This window comes from Maniola hyperantus, chromosome Z (genome assembly GCF_902806685.2).
Source record: "Maniola hyperantus chromosome Z, iAphHyp1.2, whole genome shotgun sequence".
Taxonomy (NCBI): domain Eukaryota; kingdom Metazoa; phylum Arthropoda; class Insecta; order Lepidoptera; family Nymphalidae; genus Maniola; species Maniola hyperantus.
Genome location: NC_048564.1, coordinates 9,928,752 through 9,942,254, shown reverse-complemented (window position 1 = coordinate 9,942,254; position 13,503 = coordinate 9,928,752). Strand labels below are relative to the sequence as shown.

Here is a 13,503-nt window from a genome sequence, read left to right as displayed (position 1 = left end):
GTGAACATTTGCGACAAGATTTCCACTTTCTTCTGATTGATTAATGCAAGTTTCTGCATACTTTATCTAAATAAAAAATTAAAGTTCTGTCTGTGATTTAAAAATAACTGCCTTTTTATTAGGTATACATATAAATAGCACCTAACTCATAAATAAAATACTTATACGAGTTTACTCATTTTAAAACACAATACATAGGGAAGCTGAATTTTTAGGGTTCCGTAGTAAACAAGGAACCCTTATAGTTTCGCCATGTCCGTCCGTCTGTCTGTCCGTCCGTCCTCGGTTAATCTCAGAGACTATTAGTGCTAGAAATCTGTAATTTGGCATGGGTATAAATATTTATCACGCCGACAAAGTGGTGAAATAAAATTTTGATAAATATTTTTTTTAGGGTAGCTCCCCTACATGTAAAATGGGGATGAACTTTTTTTTCTCGTCTACCCCATAGTGTGGGGTATCGTTGAATAGGTCTTTTAAAATACTGTGGGTCTGGGAACATCATTTTTTCATTACTAGATCCGTTTGTAAAATATGATGTTTTAAAGTGTTAATTTTTATTAGAGTCAAGTGTGTACCCCCTCTATCAGCCAAATGGTAGTATATAGGAATATGTCACAAGGTATCCACACCAAAAGGCACGAATATGAAGTTCCCGTCGAGGGTTTCATATTTGCGCCTCTTGGCCAGTAATCTAAATGAAATGTAATGGAATATTATGCATATTCCAGGAATCGTTTTTAATATTCCGAGAGCCGTAGGACAGTTCCAAAGAGAGAAAAAAAGTTAGCTTTTAATGAAACTCAAGTAAACTAACTGGTTGAATTTCTTTTGCAATGCGCAAAGCCTTTGAGGCGACAGTAGACATCCTCTAAGAGGAATAGCTTTTAATATGGCCATAGCTAATTAATACAAAACATAATTTCAATAAAGATACCGAAATGGCATTAATGGATTAGTAATTAATATTATAATTTAATTACGTCATTAAAAGAAGATAACAAGAAAAAGGGAGACAAGTATCTCTACTTGGTACTACTACTAAAAGGAGTAAGAAATTTAAAAAAAAATCTGAACAAGAAAATGATAAAGATTGGCGGCATCGTGAGGTCTAGGTTTTCTTGTTTATTGGCTAGGCTTTTTAAATTTCTTTAGCCAAGTCAAAGCCAAAAAACAATATCCCGACCCATATTGTTAAAAATGGGAAAATGTGTTGGTTTTTTGGTTTGTTGGCTTTTCTTTCAATCACGCTGCAACAGAGCTATAAATTGAGGTTATTTTTTGCATAATATAAGTTTGTGGAGAATCTGGAAAGTGACATGAGCTGATACGTTTTGTTCCGGCAAAATGAACAGTTTCCGCGCGATATCATACTAGTTTTTAAGCATTTTTGTCTAAATTTTCAATAAAAATAAAAATAAATAACCTTTCATCAAAAAGTATTGTAACTAAACCTGAATTATTCTTCCCTTAAGCCACGCAAGCGAAGCCGTGGGGAAATAGCTAGTACCTAATAATAGATAGGTAAATATGGTGAAAGACTCCCAAATCTGAGCGATCGAGCTGACAGGGGTGAGGGGTTGCGCAAGTCTGCCGCCACGGGCAATGGTCGATAAATGATTACTGCCCCAGGGTAGAAAATATACACGCATGCATCCTGCTCGGTTTAACAAATGAAATCGGATATCGTGGCCTTCTATTTTATTTAGAAAGTACGAATAATTTTTAAAATTTAATTCGACTATGTCATGTTCGACAATGAATGTTTACAAACATTTCAAAGTGCAATTATCCATATTAATATTATAAATGCGAAAGTGTGTCTGTCTGTCCGTCTGTCTGCTAGCCTTTCACCGTCCATCCGTTCAACCACGTTTGACGAAATTCGGTACAGGGATAGCTTGCATCCCGAGGAAGGAAAAAGGCTTCTTTTTATACCGGAAAATCAAAGCGATCCCACGGGATTTTTGATAACATAAATCTACGCGGACGAAATCGCGGGCATCATCTAGTACAAGAATAAACATAGCTATTTAAAATAAAGCAATAAATATGCTGATTATGTTTGACAAAAAATGTGGGAATTGTATTTTCATATAACAATTCTTACCTAGACATAATATTTCTATGGTTAGGCACACACACACACATACACTCACGCGCAAGTAAAATCTATTCAGATTTTTAAAGTTTATAATATTATTGGCTCGTAGTTTAAATAATAATAATATTTTTAATGATACCTATTATATTACGCTTAGTTTACGAAATACCATTACCTACGCCATACGAATACGTAGGTCTATACCTAATAAAGAAGGTATAAAAACAAAGTATATTCTTATATTGGCGCTGGATTTTGAAAAACTTAAATCCACACCGAAAAAGTCAAGGACATCATCTATTTGATCGGATATAAGCTACTTTTTCACCATCATAAGACCTTTAAAAAATTTCTCTTGAAACCAGTCCTGCCCATTTTTTTTTGTATCTTAAAATATAAATTTACCAAAAAGAACCTATCTGGCGCAGTGTGTATAATTTGAAGGTATTAAGGTTACATTATCGCAGAAGAAAGAAAGAGTCGCAGTGACCGACATAGCTCAAAGGATTAGTGACCGACATAGCTCAAAGGATTAGCAAGCTGAAGTGGCAATGGGCAGGTCATGTCTGTCGCAGAACCGACGGCCGATGGGGCAGACGTGTTCTGGAGTGGACCAGCCCGCTGGACCAGTGACCTGAAGAAGGTTGTGGGGAGCAGGTGGATGAGGAAGGCTGAGGACCATGTTTGGTGGCGCGCTCTTGGAAAGGCCTATGTCCAGCAGTGGACGCAAACAGGCTGATGGATTGGATTGGATTGGATATATGTGCGTGCGGGGGCAATTCGGCTATTTATGATTTCTAAATTGTCTTTTCAGCCGTGACTAATTATGTACCCTAGACCGGCGAAGACGTGCCCACGAAACGCTATGGTCCAGTACAATACAGCGTAGAAACCGAGTTTAATAAGGATTTCATAAAATTTAACTGACATTCTCCTTCAATGTTAGCCACTTCCATCTTAGACTGTATGGTCTAGGTGAGAAGCTAAGTAACTTATCATTGTATTTAAAACACTTTTTTTTTGTTGCGAGGTGTTCTCCATATACTAATCCGGGTAATATTGAGGCGTAGCTACACCCGTTGAGGGTGGGGGTTTGGATATAATACCAATTATTATCAAATTATCTTGAAGTTTACTTACCAATCGTTCCCGGAAACCAGGCGCATAGAGGATTTCTCTGAAGATCGCTACTGCTGTTCCCGACCCGAATTTCTAGATCTTGTAGCGGCTGGTGACCTGCGGGATAGTTATGAATTAGTTTACTAAAATAATGTTCAACAACCAAAACACTACCCTTCTACCTATTATTCTTAAAATACCTGATCTGACGAACGATTGTTACGTTCCCATACAAATATATTTAAATATTTTCATCATCAGAGACGCCCAATGGTACCATGATCATCTATTCTCATGCAAACTACACTATAATTTCAGCATTTCAGTTACCAATTTCGCCGTTGGAAAGAGAACATATGAACATGTCAAAATAATAAAAAACTGTCGGGCTGTTATGATGTATGGTAGCGCTCGTTCTAGAAACATTATGATTTTCAATTTTCCCCACAGCTCAAATTATTGTTATTGATTCGTTCTACATCAATGGGTTTATTTATAATTTAGAACCACACTAAGAAAGAATTAAAACTATTTTCTGAATCAAAACCACCTTTCATAACCTTTATACATTTTTCACAAGAAACTATTGATAAGTTTTCTTTTGTTACATGTTTACGATTCAGTAGTTAACAATTATTGGTAAGAAACGTAGGTTACGTAAAAGCAACAAAATTGACGAATTTCAAAATCGTACGACCATAATAATGAATGCCTAGTTATGGCCCATGACATGTTGCACTAGAAACATAGTACGCAACAGGTTGAAATGGCAATCGAGGTGGTGACGAATCGCACACCCCCATGGTCCCACGCTATCCCGCACCGACATCTTGACCTGTCGCGTACCATACGTATAATATAATTATTCAATCTAGAGTCAACTAACGCTGAATTCTATCTAAAAAATATGTTTACTAAAAAGTGTTAATGAGTTCTAATCTTACGTCTCAGTAATTACTTAAAATTAGAAGGTGGATGCGTTTTTGTGACGCCTGATGTATGAGGTTTGCATCTCTTGATCTAATAATCTAAGTACAACTGGCTGTAGCGTAGATTAGATAATGGTTCATTTGTAAGCTAGAGCGCAGTTTTGCGCAATATTGCTGTTCACAAAAAGTGTTGTAGGTACTTGTGCTTTTGTTATTATTGCATACTACTATAATTGCCTTCAAACACTGTTTTACCGACTGTGACGAAACTTATATATGCACTCGTAAAAGTTAAGTGCATCTATATGAAACTTAATTGGAGAGATGTTCTCAGATACGACTGGTACCGTCTCCTTCATTTATAATGGGTAAAAATTTGAGTGAAGCATCGGTAGTCCTACTGACGCTTATTCTTCTCCTAAGAAGAAAAATAAATTTTAGTATGTTTATTCTTTATGTAAAAATATTAGACACGTGTTCCGGTTTTTGCGTATACAAAAACTGTCGCTGTAGATTGCTGATCTTGCCATAGTTGAGTATAAAGTTAATAGTAACTGAGATCTTACCACAACAGCCTCTGGTAGTAACTCTGACGACTTTGACGGCGTAGTGGCGAAGTAAATCAACTTGCCACCAAGGAGACGCTTCCCTCAGTGTTTCGGTGCATTGTTTTCCATCGTGCTCAGTTGTCTTTTCACCATCGTTGCCATTACTGGCGCTACCTCCCCTCACGGTTGTCGATTGATTCGCAGGCTTTCGAAATGCCACGTTTGTGCCTGCAAAGATAATAGGTATTAAAACTACCATCTGCGAAATCATGAAACCTAAAGTGGCAATTTTACAAGTCATGTCCCAGATAATAGTTCCTATATTACTAAGTAATTATTCTGAATATTAGAAGTCTGATTTTTTTTACAGCACACAATATTGTTACCACATACCATGAAGTTATCCATACTAAAGTATTATAACTGCGAAAGTGTGTCTGTCTGTCTATCTGCTAGCTTTTCACGGCCCATCCATTCAACCAATTTTAATGAAAATTGGCACAGAGATAGCTTGCATATCGGGGAAGGATATAGGCTACTTTTTACCCGGACAATCAAAGAGTTCCATTAAAAATCGAAATCCACGCGGACGAAGTCGTGGCCATGCTCTAGTAAACAATATTAACAACCATCAACAATAATTAAAAACCATCATCAGATTTATTTTTGTTTTTATGCATAATAGATTTTGATTTATCGTGCAAAATATCGAAAAAATACGATATTTAAATTTTTTAAAGTAAGAAATTGCTTTGCACTTACCGCAAAATGGTATATCCGCGGACCAATCACCTCGTGGCGTGCATTCCCTTTGATGTGCTCCGAAGAGTTCGTACCCTTCGTCACATTCGTAGATTGCGACGGTTCCGGGCACGATGTCCGTAGTGTTCAGAGATACTCTTGCATTTGGCGGCACTGCTGGGTGACCACAACGTCGATCGCCTAATGGAAAAACATTGTAATTAGAAAACGCTCTGCTTCGAAAAAGATGAGGAGGATGACTTCTCTTCTTCTCTCTTTGTCCCAATAATTTACAGTGCAAGTGAGCTATGTACTGTTAGAGCAAGTTCTATCATAATGCGCAAATCAGCAATGTGGGCACACACACACACACGCACGCACACGCAGACGAAGATAAATTGGGTAAAAAATACTCCCCGCACCCCGTAGTTTCCCCGCATGTAAAATAGTGGGGCGCGTCTTCATGGATTGAACTATCTATACATCGTACGCTAAAGAAAGCTATATTATGTAATTTTTGTGACGATGAAATCATTGCGAATGTGGAATTCAATTTGTATGCAGTGACCATCATTACAGTCACATAAGATAATGTCTACTTATAAATAGATAGAGCAGCATCGGGTTTAAATGAAATGAAATGAAATTATTATTATTTGCTTAATATGGGTAGTTTACAAAGATGATGTAACCATCGTTTCAGTCCACAGTCGTACAGAAATTGCCACCAAACGGCTTAATGCTTAAAGCGTAGTCCAGTCTGCTTTGCAACTGGAATACTAAAGGTCAGAGGTATAATTATTCTGCGTCGAGTTTACTTCTGTACAAAATAAGTAAAACATTATTTATTGCTGAAATCCTGATTTTAAATGAGTTCCGAATCAAATAAACTCAAAATATGAACTTTTGATTTGCCTCCTTTTATGATGGCTACAACCAATTAACGTAAAATGCTTCTCCATTAATGATTACGCGACAGGGCAATTAAAATTGGTTATACGGCTATTAATTTATACTTTGTCCCTAACCACTAAAAGGCGAAAATATAACTGGCGTTAAGTAACAATGTCAATAATGCATTTCACAACACCTACATTATGTTCGTATGTAAAATATTAATGACGTCCAAATTTGGTTCAAAGTTACGTATGCCTTGAGGTACCTACTTATACTACCTATCGTGCGTCGTAGTGTCTAAGGCGTGATGCACAACGGTAGAGACTGGTAGACAGTAGAATGGAGCCAAGGCACAGTGTTTTTTTGTTTGTTACAACATCATCATCATTATCATATATGAAAATCTTTTCTTTAAAAAAAGATTTTCATTTCATTTCATTTCATATCATCAACCAATAGACGTCCACTGCTGGATATAGGTCTCTTGTAGGGACTTCCACAACGACACGGTCTTGCGCCGCCTGGATTCAGCGGCTCCCTGCGACTCGTTTGATGTCGTCCGTCCACCTAGTGGGGATCGTGAACTAACATCGTGCGTCGTCACGAATATTGGTACTATACGAAATATAATAGTGTCAGAGTTAGGCGCAATGCAGAACGAGTAGAATGGAGCCAAGCTGCAGGCAGCATTTTCTTTGTAAAAACTCAAACTAATCTTTTTCAGCGGTGGCGGTGAGCAGGGTTTCGCTGTGCCGAAGACCTACATTGGCGAATTATTGGCAATCAATCAGTCCCTCAGGCAAAAAGGCTTAACTTACAGCATCGTCGCAATGTCACCTAGTTGTAGTAGTTGGAGAATGTGCTTAGGAACATCACAACCTTACTCCCCCTTTACTCTTATACCACAGAGCAGCGAGAAACTGTAAACGTTGGCACCTTTACGTGATCGACATCTAATGTACGAAACGTTTTAAGTTCCGTACGAACCGCTAAGATATGGAATGCCCTTACAGCGTCCGTAAGTAATTCTTGCCAAGTATAACTTGAATACCTTCAAGGCAAGGTGTACATCTTCTAGGCAAACGTGCTCCTACATAGACCTCATCATTGTTCTGTTTCTCAAGCATAAGCCTACCTCACTATTTAAAAAAATCTACTCTTAAGAACTAAATTCTAGAATCTTGGTAAACTACACTTAACTGGTTTTACCGGATGAGTGATGACCATCGACTAGCACTAAAACTGGCATCATAAAAGAGGTTGATTTTTAATCAAACTAATATAGTAGTACCAATAACGCTAAAAATCTCAAGAAATTTGTAAATTGAACGAATGGTTAAGAAAAGTAGGCCAATCGACTCACGTATCTTTGACCACAAATGACTATGCAACCATGACGGTGCTTGCCAATAAAAACGTTCTTTATTATAGACTAAAACATAGAAATATATATATAACTAGCTTATGTTCGCGACTTCGCCCGCGTGGACCATACAAATTTCAGCCCCCTATTTCACCCCATTATTGGTTGAATATTCAAAAATCCTTTCTAAGCGGATGCCTACGTCATAATAGCTATCTGCATGCCAAATTTCCGTCAGTAGTTTGAGGTAGTTTCAGTAGTTTGAGCTGAGCGTTGATAGATCAGTCAGTCAGTCAGTCACCTTTCCTTTTATATATTTAGATTTGTTGGTACATAGCGTAAAACGGTTGCAAAATAGGAGTTATCAAAACACGAGTGTGTATTAATAGTAGGTACACACTCGTGTTTTAATACCTAGTTATGTTTAATACCTAGACTTTCAAACACTACTTTGTCATAATTATATATTTTAAGGCATTATTTTTCATTATTTTGCTAACAAAACAGAGCTTTAAGGTAATTTTTTTACATATTAAAAAAGTACGTGAAAAACCTTCCACCCAGGTTGGTATCTTACTATCAAAGTATCAAGGTATTAGTGACAATATTTTGATTTCATAAAGAGGATTTTAGGGCGACAAGCGTAGGTAGATAAAATAAAATTTTAGCGTCGCTAAAGGAATTTTTTGCGTTGTTACTACGGCGTTAGCTATTTGCGTCTGGCACCCACACTCAATCAAGAGGTAGCTATAAATTCTAACTTGATCGACTTAATTGTATGGGGACTGGGAATGGGAATTTACAATTTCTAATTAATGGTCTCTGTTCTGTTCTGGTCTGCTTCAGCCGTGGTTTGTTACTACCCTACTGGTAAAAGTCCTGTCGCCAAGTGATTTAGCGTTCCGGTACGATTTTGCGTAGAAACCGATCAGGAATATCGGTTTAATAAAACTCCCATATCCCTTCCAAGTTAGCCAGCTTCCATCTTAGACTGCATTGTCACTTGTGAGATCACACACCATGTGAGATCGCAGTCAAGGGATAACTTGTAATGGAACAAAACAATCGGATAAATAGATATACCTACTAGAACATGTTAGAGTAGACTGTTCTTTTGTTTCGCTGTAGTCGGTTAAGAAATGAGGTCAACAAGGTAAGCTATATTTAATTACCAGATTACAAGTGAACGCTTCAAGGCTAGAGAAGTATCTGCAAGTGATTGCTAATTAATCATTTATCGAATTTAATTAATTCCAGATGAATAAATACAGGATCACCAGTAATTCGATGCATTACTTTCGAGTGGTCCACCAGGCATCAACTTGGTTTACGGGCCTCAGTTATTGGTTCTTACCTATTCAAGATTACTCTAATTTCAGTGGTTCGTAAAGAAACTAGTAAACCTGGGGGCGAAAACTTCAAGTTGTGGTGGTTTTTAAGGTTCCGTACCTCAAAAGAAAAAAGGAACCCTTATAGGATCACTTTGTTGTCTCTCTGTCTGTCTGTCGTGTCTGTCAAGAAACCTATAGGGTACTTCCTGTTGACCTAGAATCATAAAATTTAGCAGGTAGGTAGGTCGTTTAGCACACTTAATGGGAAAAATCAGGACAAATATTAGAAGTTCCAATTTTCAAAGTAAGATAACTATACCAACTGGGGTATCATATAAAAGGACTTTTTTTTGTACAATCTAAAACAGATTTTTATTTATTTTTATGCATAATAGTTTTTGACTTATCGTGCAAAATATCGAAAATATACGACTGTAGTACGGAACCCTCTGTGCGTGAGATTGACTCGCACTTATTGACTGATTAATATTGACTTTTTGGCCAAAGTTACTTAATTACACTTTAGGCACATTTTAATAATAGGTGACTGAAAGCTGTTAAACTGAATATTAAGTCAGTGCCACCTAGATTGCCAGGTGCCGTCTTAATTAAAATTTTAAACTTTGAAATAACAGTGGTTTTTGTGTTTGCTTTTGAAATTAATTATTAAGTAGGTATATTATAATTGCAAATTAAAACCATTAACATTACTTTGATTTTTACATCCATGGGAACTCCGAGCATTACAATATTAACATGTTAGTGACGTGACCTTGAATTTTCACCATTGCAAAATCGCCTAATGTACCGAAGTTTTCACTTCAAAAATTCATGTAAGTTTCCATTATCCCCGAAGTGTTGAGAAAATTATGTCAATTTTTTTTACAGTTGCGCGTGCGTGGCGCATTTGTGGTGCTGGCGTGGCGCAACTATTACGCGTGCGAGGCATAACACTTGCTGGCAACATCTTTATGACTAGAGACCGGATTATATGCATTTGCATATTCGCATATGCATTTGCATATTTTAGCCATTCTCAGCGTAATAGCATACTTTACCTAAGATTTAGTTATGATGCATATTATCGGTACATTTACAATATTTTTCACTCACCCTGCGTTCCGAAAAGCGACCATATTTAATAACAGTCACAAAATATAAGGGCTTAGCTATTGAATAATAATTGTGACTTTTTACTGCATTTCGGAACGCAGTCAGTAGCCGCGCGCGTCATTTGTTTTGAAGAAAAGTTTGAAACATATTGAACAATAACCCAGGTTTTCAAAGTTTGTGTCAAATTGATAGTTTCATTAATGGGATGGCAGAACTTTTGCCAGAAACTATGTGCTAACATAGCACCCAAGTTCCAATTCTGCCCAGTTACCTCAGTGAATGTGGAGCGAACCTTTTCCACTTACAAAAATATTCTAAATGATCGTAGACACAATCTTACCACTGAAAATTTAGAAAAATATTTGATTGCTTACGTTTACAAAATTTTTAAATAATTTTAATGTCATATAATGTTACTGTACCTGTTATCGCCTATCAAAAAATAATTTACTGATTGTATGCTGATTTTGAAAAAAGATTGAATACTTTACTTTTCTCTTTTTTTTGGGGATTCCTAAAATTTATCACTTAATTTCGCATATTCGGCCAATTTTTGTGCATATTTCATGCATATTTGGATGCATATAACAAGCTTTTTATGTTGCATATAATCCGGTCTCTATAATAAAATTATAGCCAATACAGATCAAACCACGGTCACTATAATTATGCAAACGAAGTTTCACTAATTGACCCCTTGTATAGGTTATATTGTGATGCCGAAAGCACGACGAGGTGCAGAATTATTCAGAACCATTGATGGGGTCGAGTGAATCCGCCTCCGAGAGCCGGCCACCGTTAGTTAGTGACCGATTGTTCTTAACACACAAAACCCATAGTCAACGTGCGTGTCCTACTTTACGTTACGGCATAAGTTGTAAGCTAGGTGCGTATCTTTAAAATAAATGTACGAGCACGTGATTAGATATGACTTTTAGTTTTAAACATAACGCACGGCACGATAAGAAAGTGTCGTGCTATAAGAAAGTTCTCAGGGCAATTTTTTACCGTAAGAAATTGGGCAGGATGAAAAATCATTAAGTACATGCTTTTTTGGGAGACTTGGCGTGCTTTCTGGTCCGTAAAATTTGGATAGCAATATAGAAATAGGTAAGTATAGTCCGTACAAAATGACTCCTCATGCACCATTTTAACTCTATGGCTCATCTGTCATGCCAAAAATACGGTTCACCTTTAAAATAAGGACTAAAATCGTACTTTTGACATGAAATTTTCATAAAAATTAAAATGCGTGTGAAGAGTTAAATTTTAGGCGTTATGTATAGTAAACGGGACCATGGGATCGTGAGCAAAGCGCGCGCACAGGTTTTTGTTTGAGATGGTTTCATTTTAGAGCCCGTGGTGCCCCAGACAGATTTTGCGTGACAGAGCTTAACCACAGCAGTATGGTTTTAGTAGGTTGGTAAGTGGTAACCAACCGCAACCGAAGCTTCCCACCAGATACAGGACTAATCAAGTGGTTTAAACGAAAGTTCACCTTCCCGCTTCGTCTTACAACTTGATCCAACTCGTAAATTGGTCAAGTATGTTATAAAACTAGTAAGTAGCTCTGAATAGCGGAGGTTGGTTTAGAATACAAAAATAATCACAATCTGCAGCAAAAACGTTACAACACGCGCTCTAAATAGCCTCCGCTTCAGTAATAACCCCCGAAAATAAGGCCAGATATTAGTTGTTGTACCATGTTTCGAAATAATACTCAAGTATTCATACACATCCTTTGTTTAATTTTAGTATATTTACATAAATAATATGTACGTATAGATAAGTATATAAACCCTAAAAGTCATCATCATCATCATCATCAGCCTGTGGACGTCCACTCTTGGATATAGGCCTTCCCTAATGAGTGCCACCACACCCGGTCCTCAGCCTTCCTCATCCAGCCACTTCCCGTCAGCCTCTTTATATCGTCGGTCCATAACCCTAAAAGTATTCCTTGTAAAATGTGTTTGCAATAATTGTGTTCTTCTTCATCGCGTGCCTCTCCGACTAGCGAAGTAGTTCTGCATAGTTCATAAAAATAAAGACTAGAAGTGAGATATTTTTTTGCGAACTTTAAAGCGTCTGGCAGAAATTACAGTCCACAGGAGGTTTCTGGCAGTCATTATTATCATCATTATCAACAACAACCATCCACTGCAGCAGTGGAAGTCCACTGCATGTGGAAGTCCCTACAAGAGACCTATGTCCAGCAGCTGGATATAGGTCTCTTGTAGGGACTTCCACGTGCCACGGCCTTGCGCCGCCTGAACCCAGTGGCTCCCTGCGACTTCTTCTGGCAGTATTGATGATTAATTAGTCCCGCGACTTCGTCCGCGTGGATTTACATTTTTCAAAATCCCGCGGGAAGTCTTTGATTTTCCGGGATAAAAAGTAGCCTATGTGTTAATCCAGGGTATAATCTATCTTCATTCCAAATTTCAGCCAAATCCGTCCAGTAGTTTTTGCATGAAGGAGTAACAAGCTCACACACACACACATACAAAGTTTCGTCTTTATAATACTAATCGGGATTACGTACCTTTAGCAGCTGATATCTTTAAATTCGCCCTTGGCCCAAGCTAGCAGATATGCACCGTTAAAGGTACCTAAATACGAACACTACTCTATCCCACACATTTTGTTACTCAGAAAATATGTAAGGTCTGGTGGTACGGGGATCTCGGCTCTCGCTGCCTGTAGTATAATACCACCCGTCTCTTAGTTACGTTAGACGGGGTTAGCATTTGCCGTGGTCACGAAGTAACTAGAGCTTGACAAAGGTTGAATTCCATTTAACGTTCTACTTTTCACATTATTAAACTGCGAAAATCTGTAACACAAATCAATTATGTATCTAAACTTACACAAGAAGGTCTAGTGGGAGGCTTCTGGCGTGGCTAGCCGCTAGTTGCCATCAAATCAATAAATATTAATTTTCGCATCCTATAATATTAAGGTAAGATCTATTATAACGAGAGTTACATTTTTGTTCCGTTTGCCGTGGAGACCATGAGGCAGTGGAGAAAAATACGAGACATTTCACCGCGGTTACAAGCCTCTAGTAAGAAAGGGCTGGCTCGCAATAATGGCTTACACAAAGGATTAGCCTGGCTGTCCAGCGCGGACATACATAATAAGCTTCCCACATAACATATTTCGCAATAACACATCTCTAAATAAAATGTCGATTTCATCACCCACAACACCCGATGGTGGTGGTGAGGGGATGGTATGGTGGAGGAATTTCGCCTGCCATACTATATACTGGCCGTACTATGTATAAGGCTGTGATAGCCTAGTGATCAGGACGTCCGCCTCCCGATCGGAGGTCGGGGGTTTGATCCCGGGCATG

At 37.8% G+C, this 13,503-nt stretch overlaps 1 protein-coding gene across 1 annotated transcript in view; it reads right to left on the bottom strand.

Moving 5' to 3' along the window:
- Positions 1–13,503, bottom strand: part of fw (CUB and Sushi multiple domains furrowed) — a 68,553-nt gene that overhangs the window by 23,602 nt on the left and 31,448 nt on the right. Inside the window, exons 2-4 of the mRNA XM_034983609.2 lie at positions 5,463–5,642; positions 4,719–4,928; positions 3,245–3,340 (exon numbers count right to left, since the gene is read on the bottom strand). Coding sequence (XP_034839500.1) covers positions 3,245–3,340; positions 4,719–4,928; positions 5,463–5,642 — 486 coding nt within the window. The remainder of the gene's footprint in view (positions 1–3,244; positions 3,341–4,718; positions 4,929–5,462; positions 5,643–13,503) is intronic.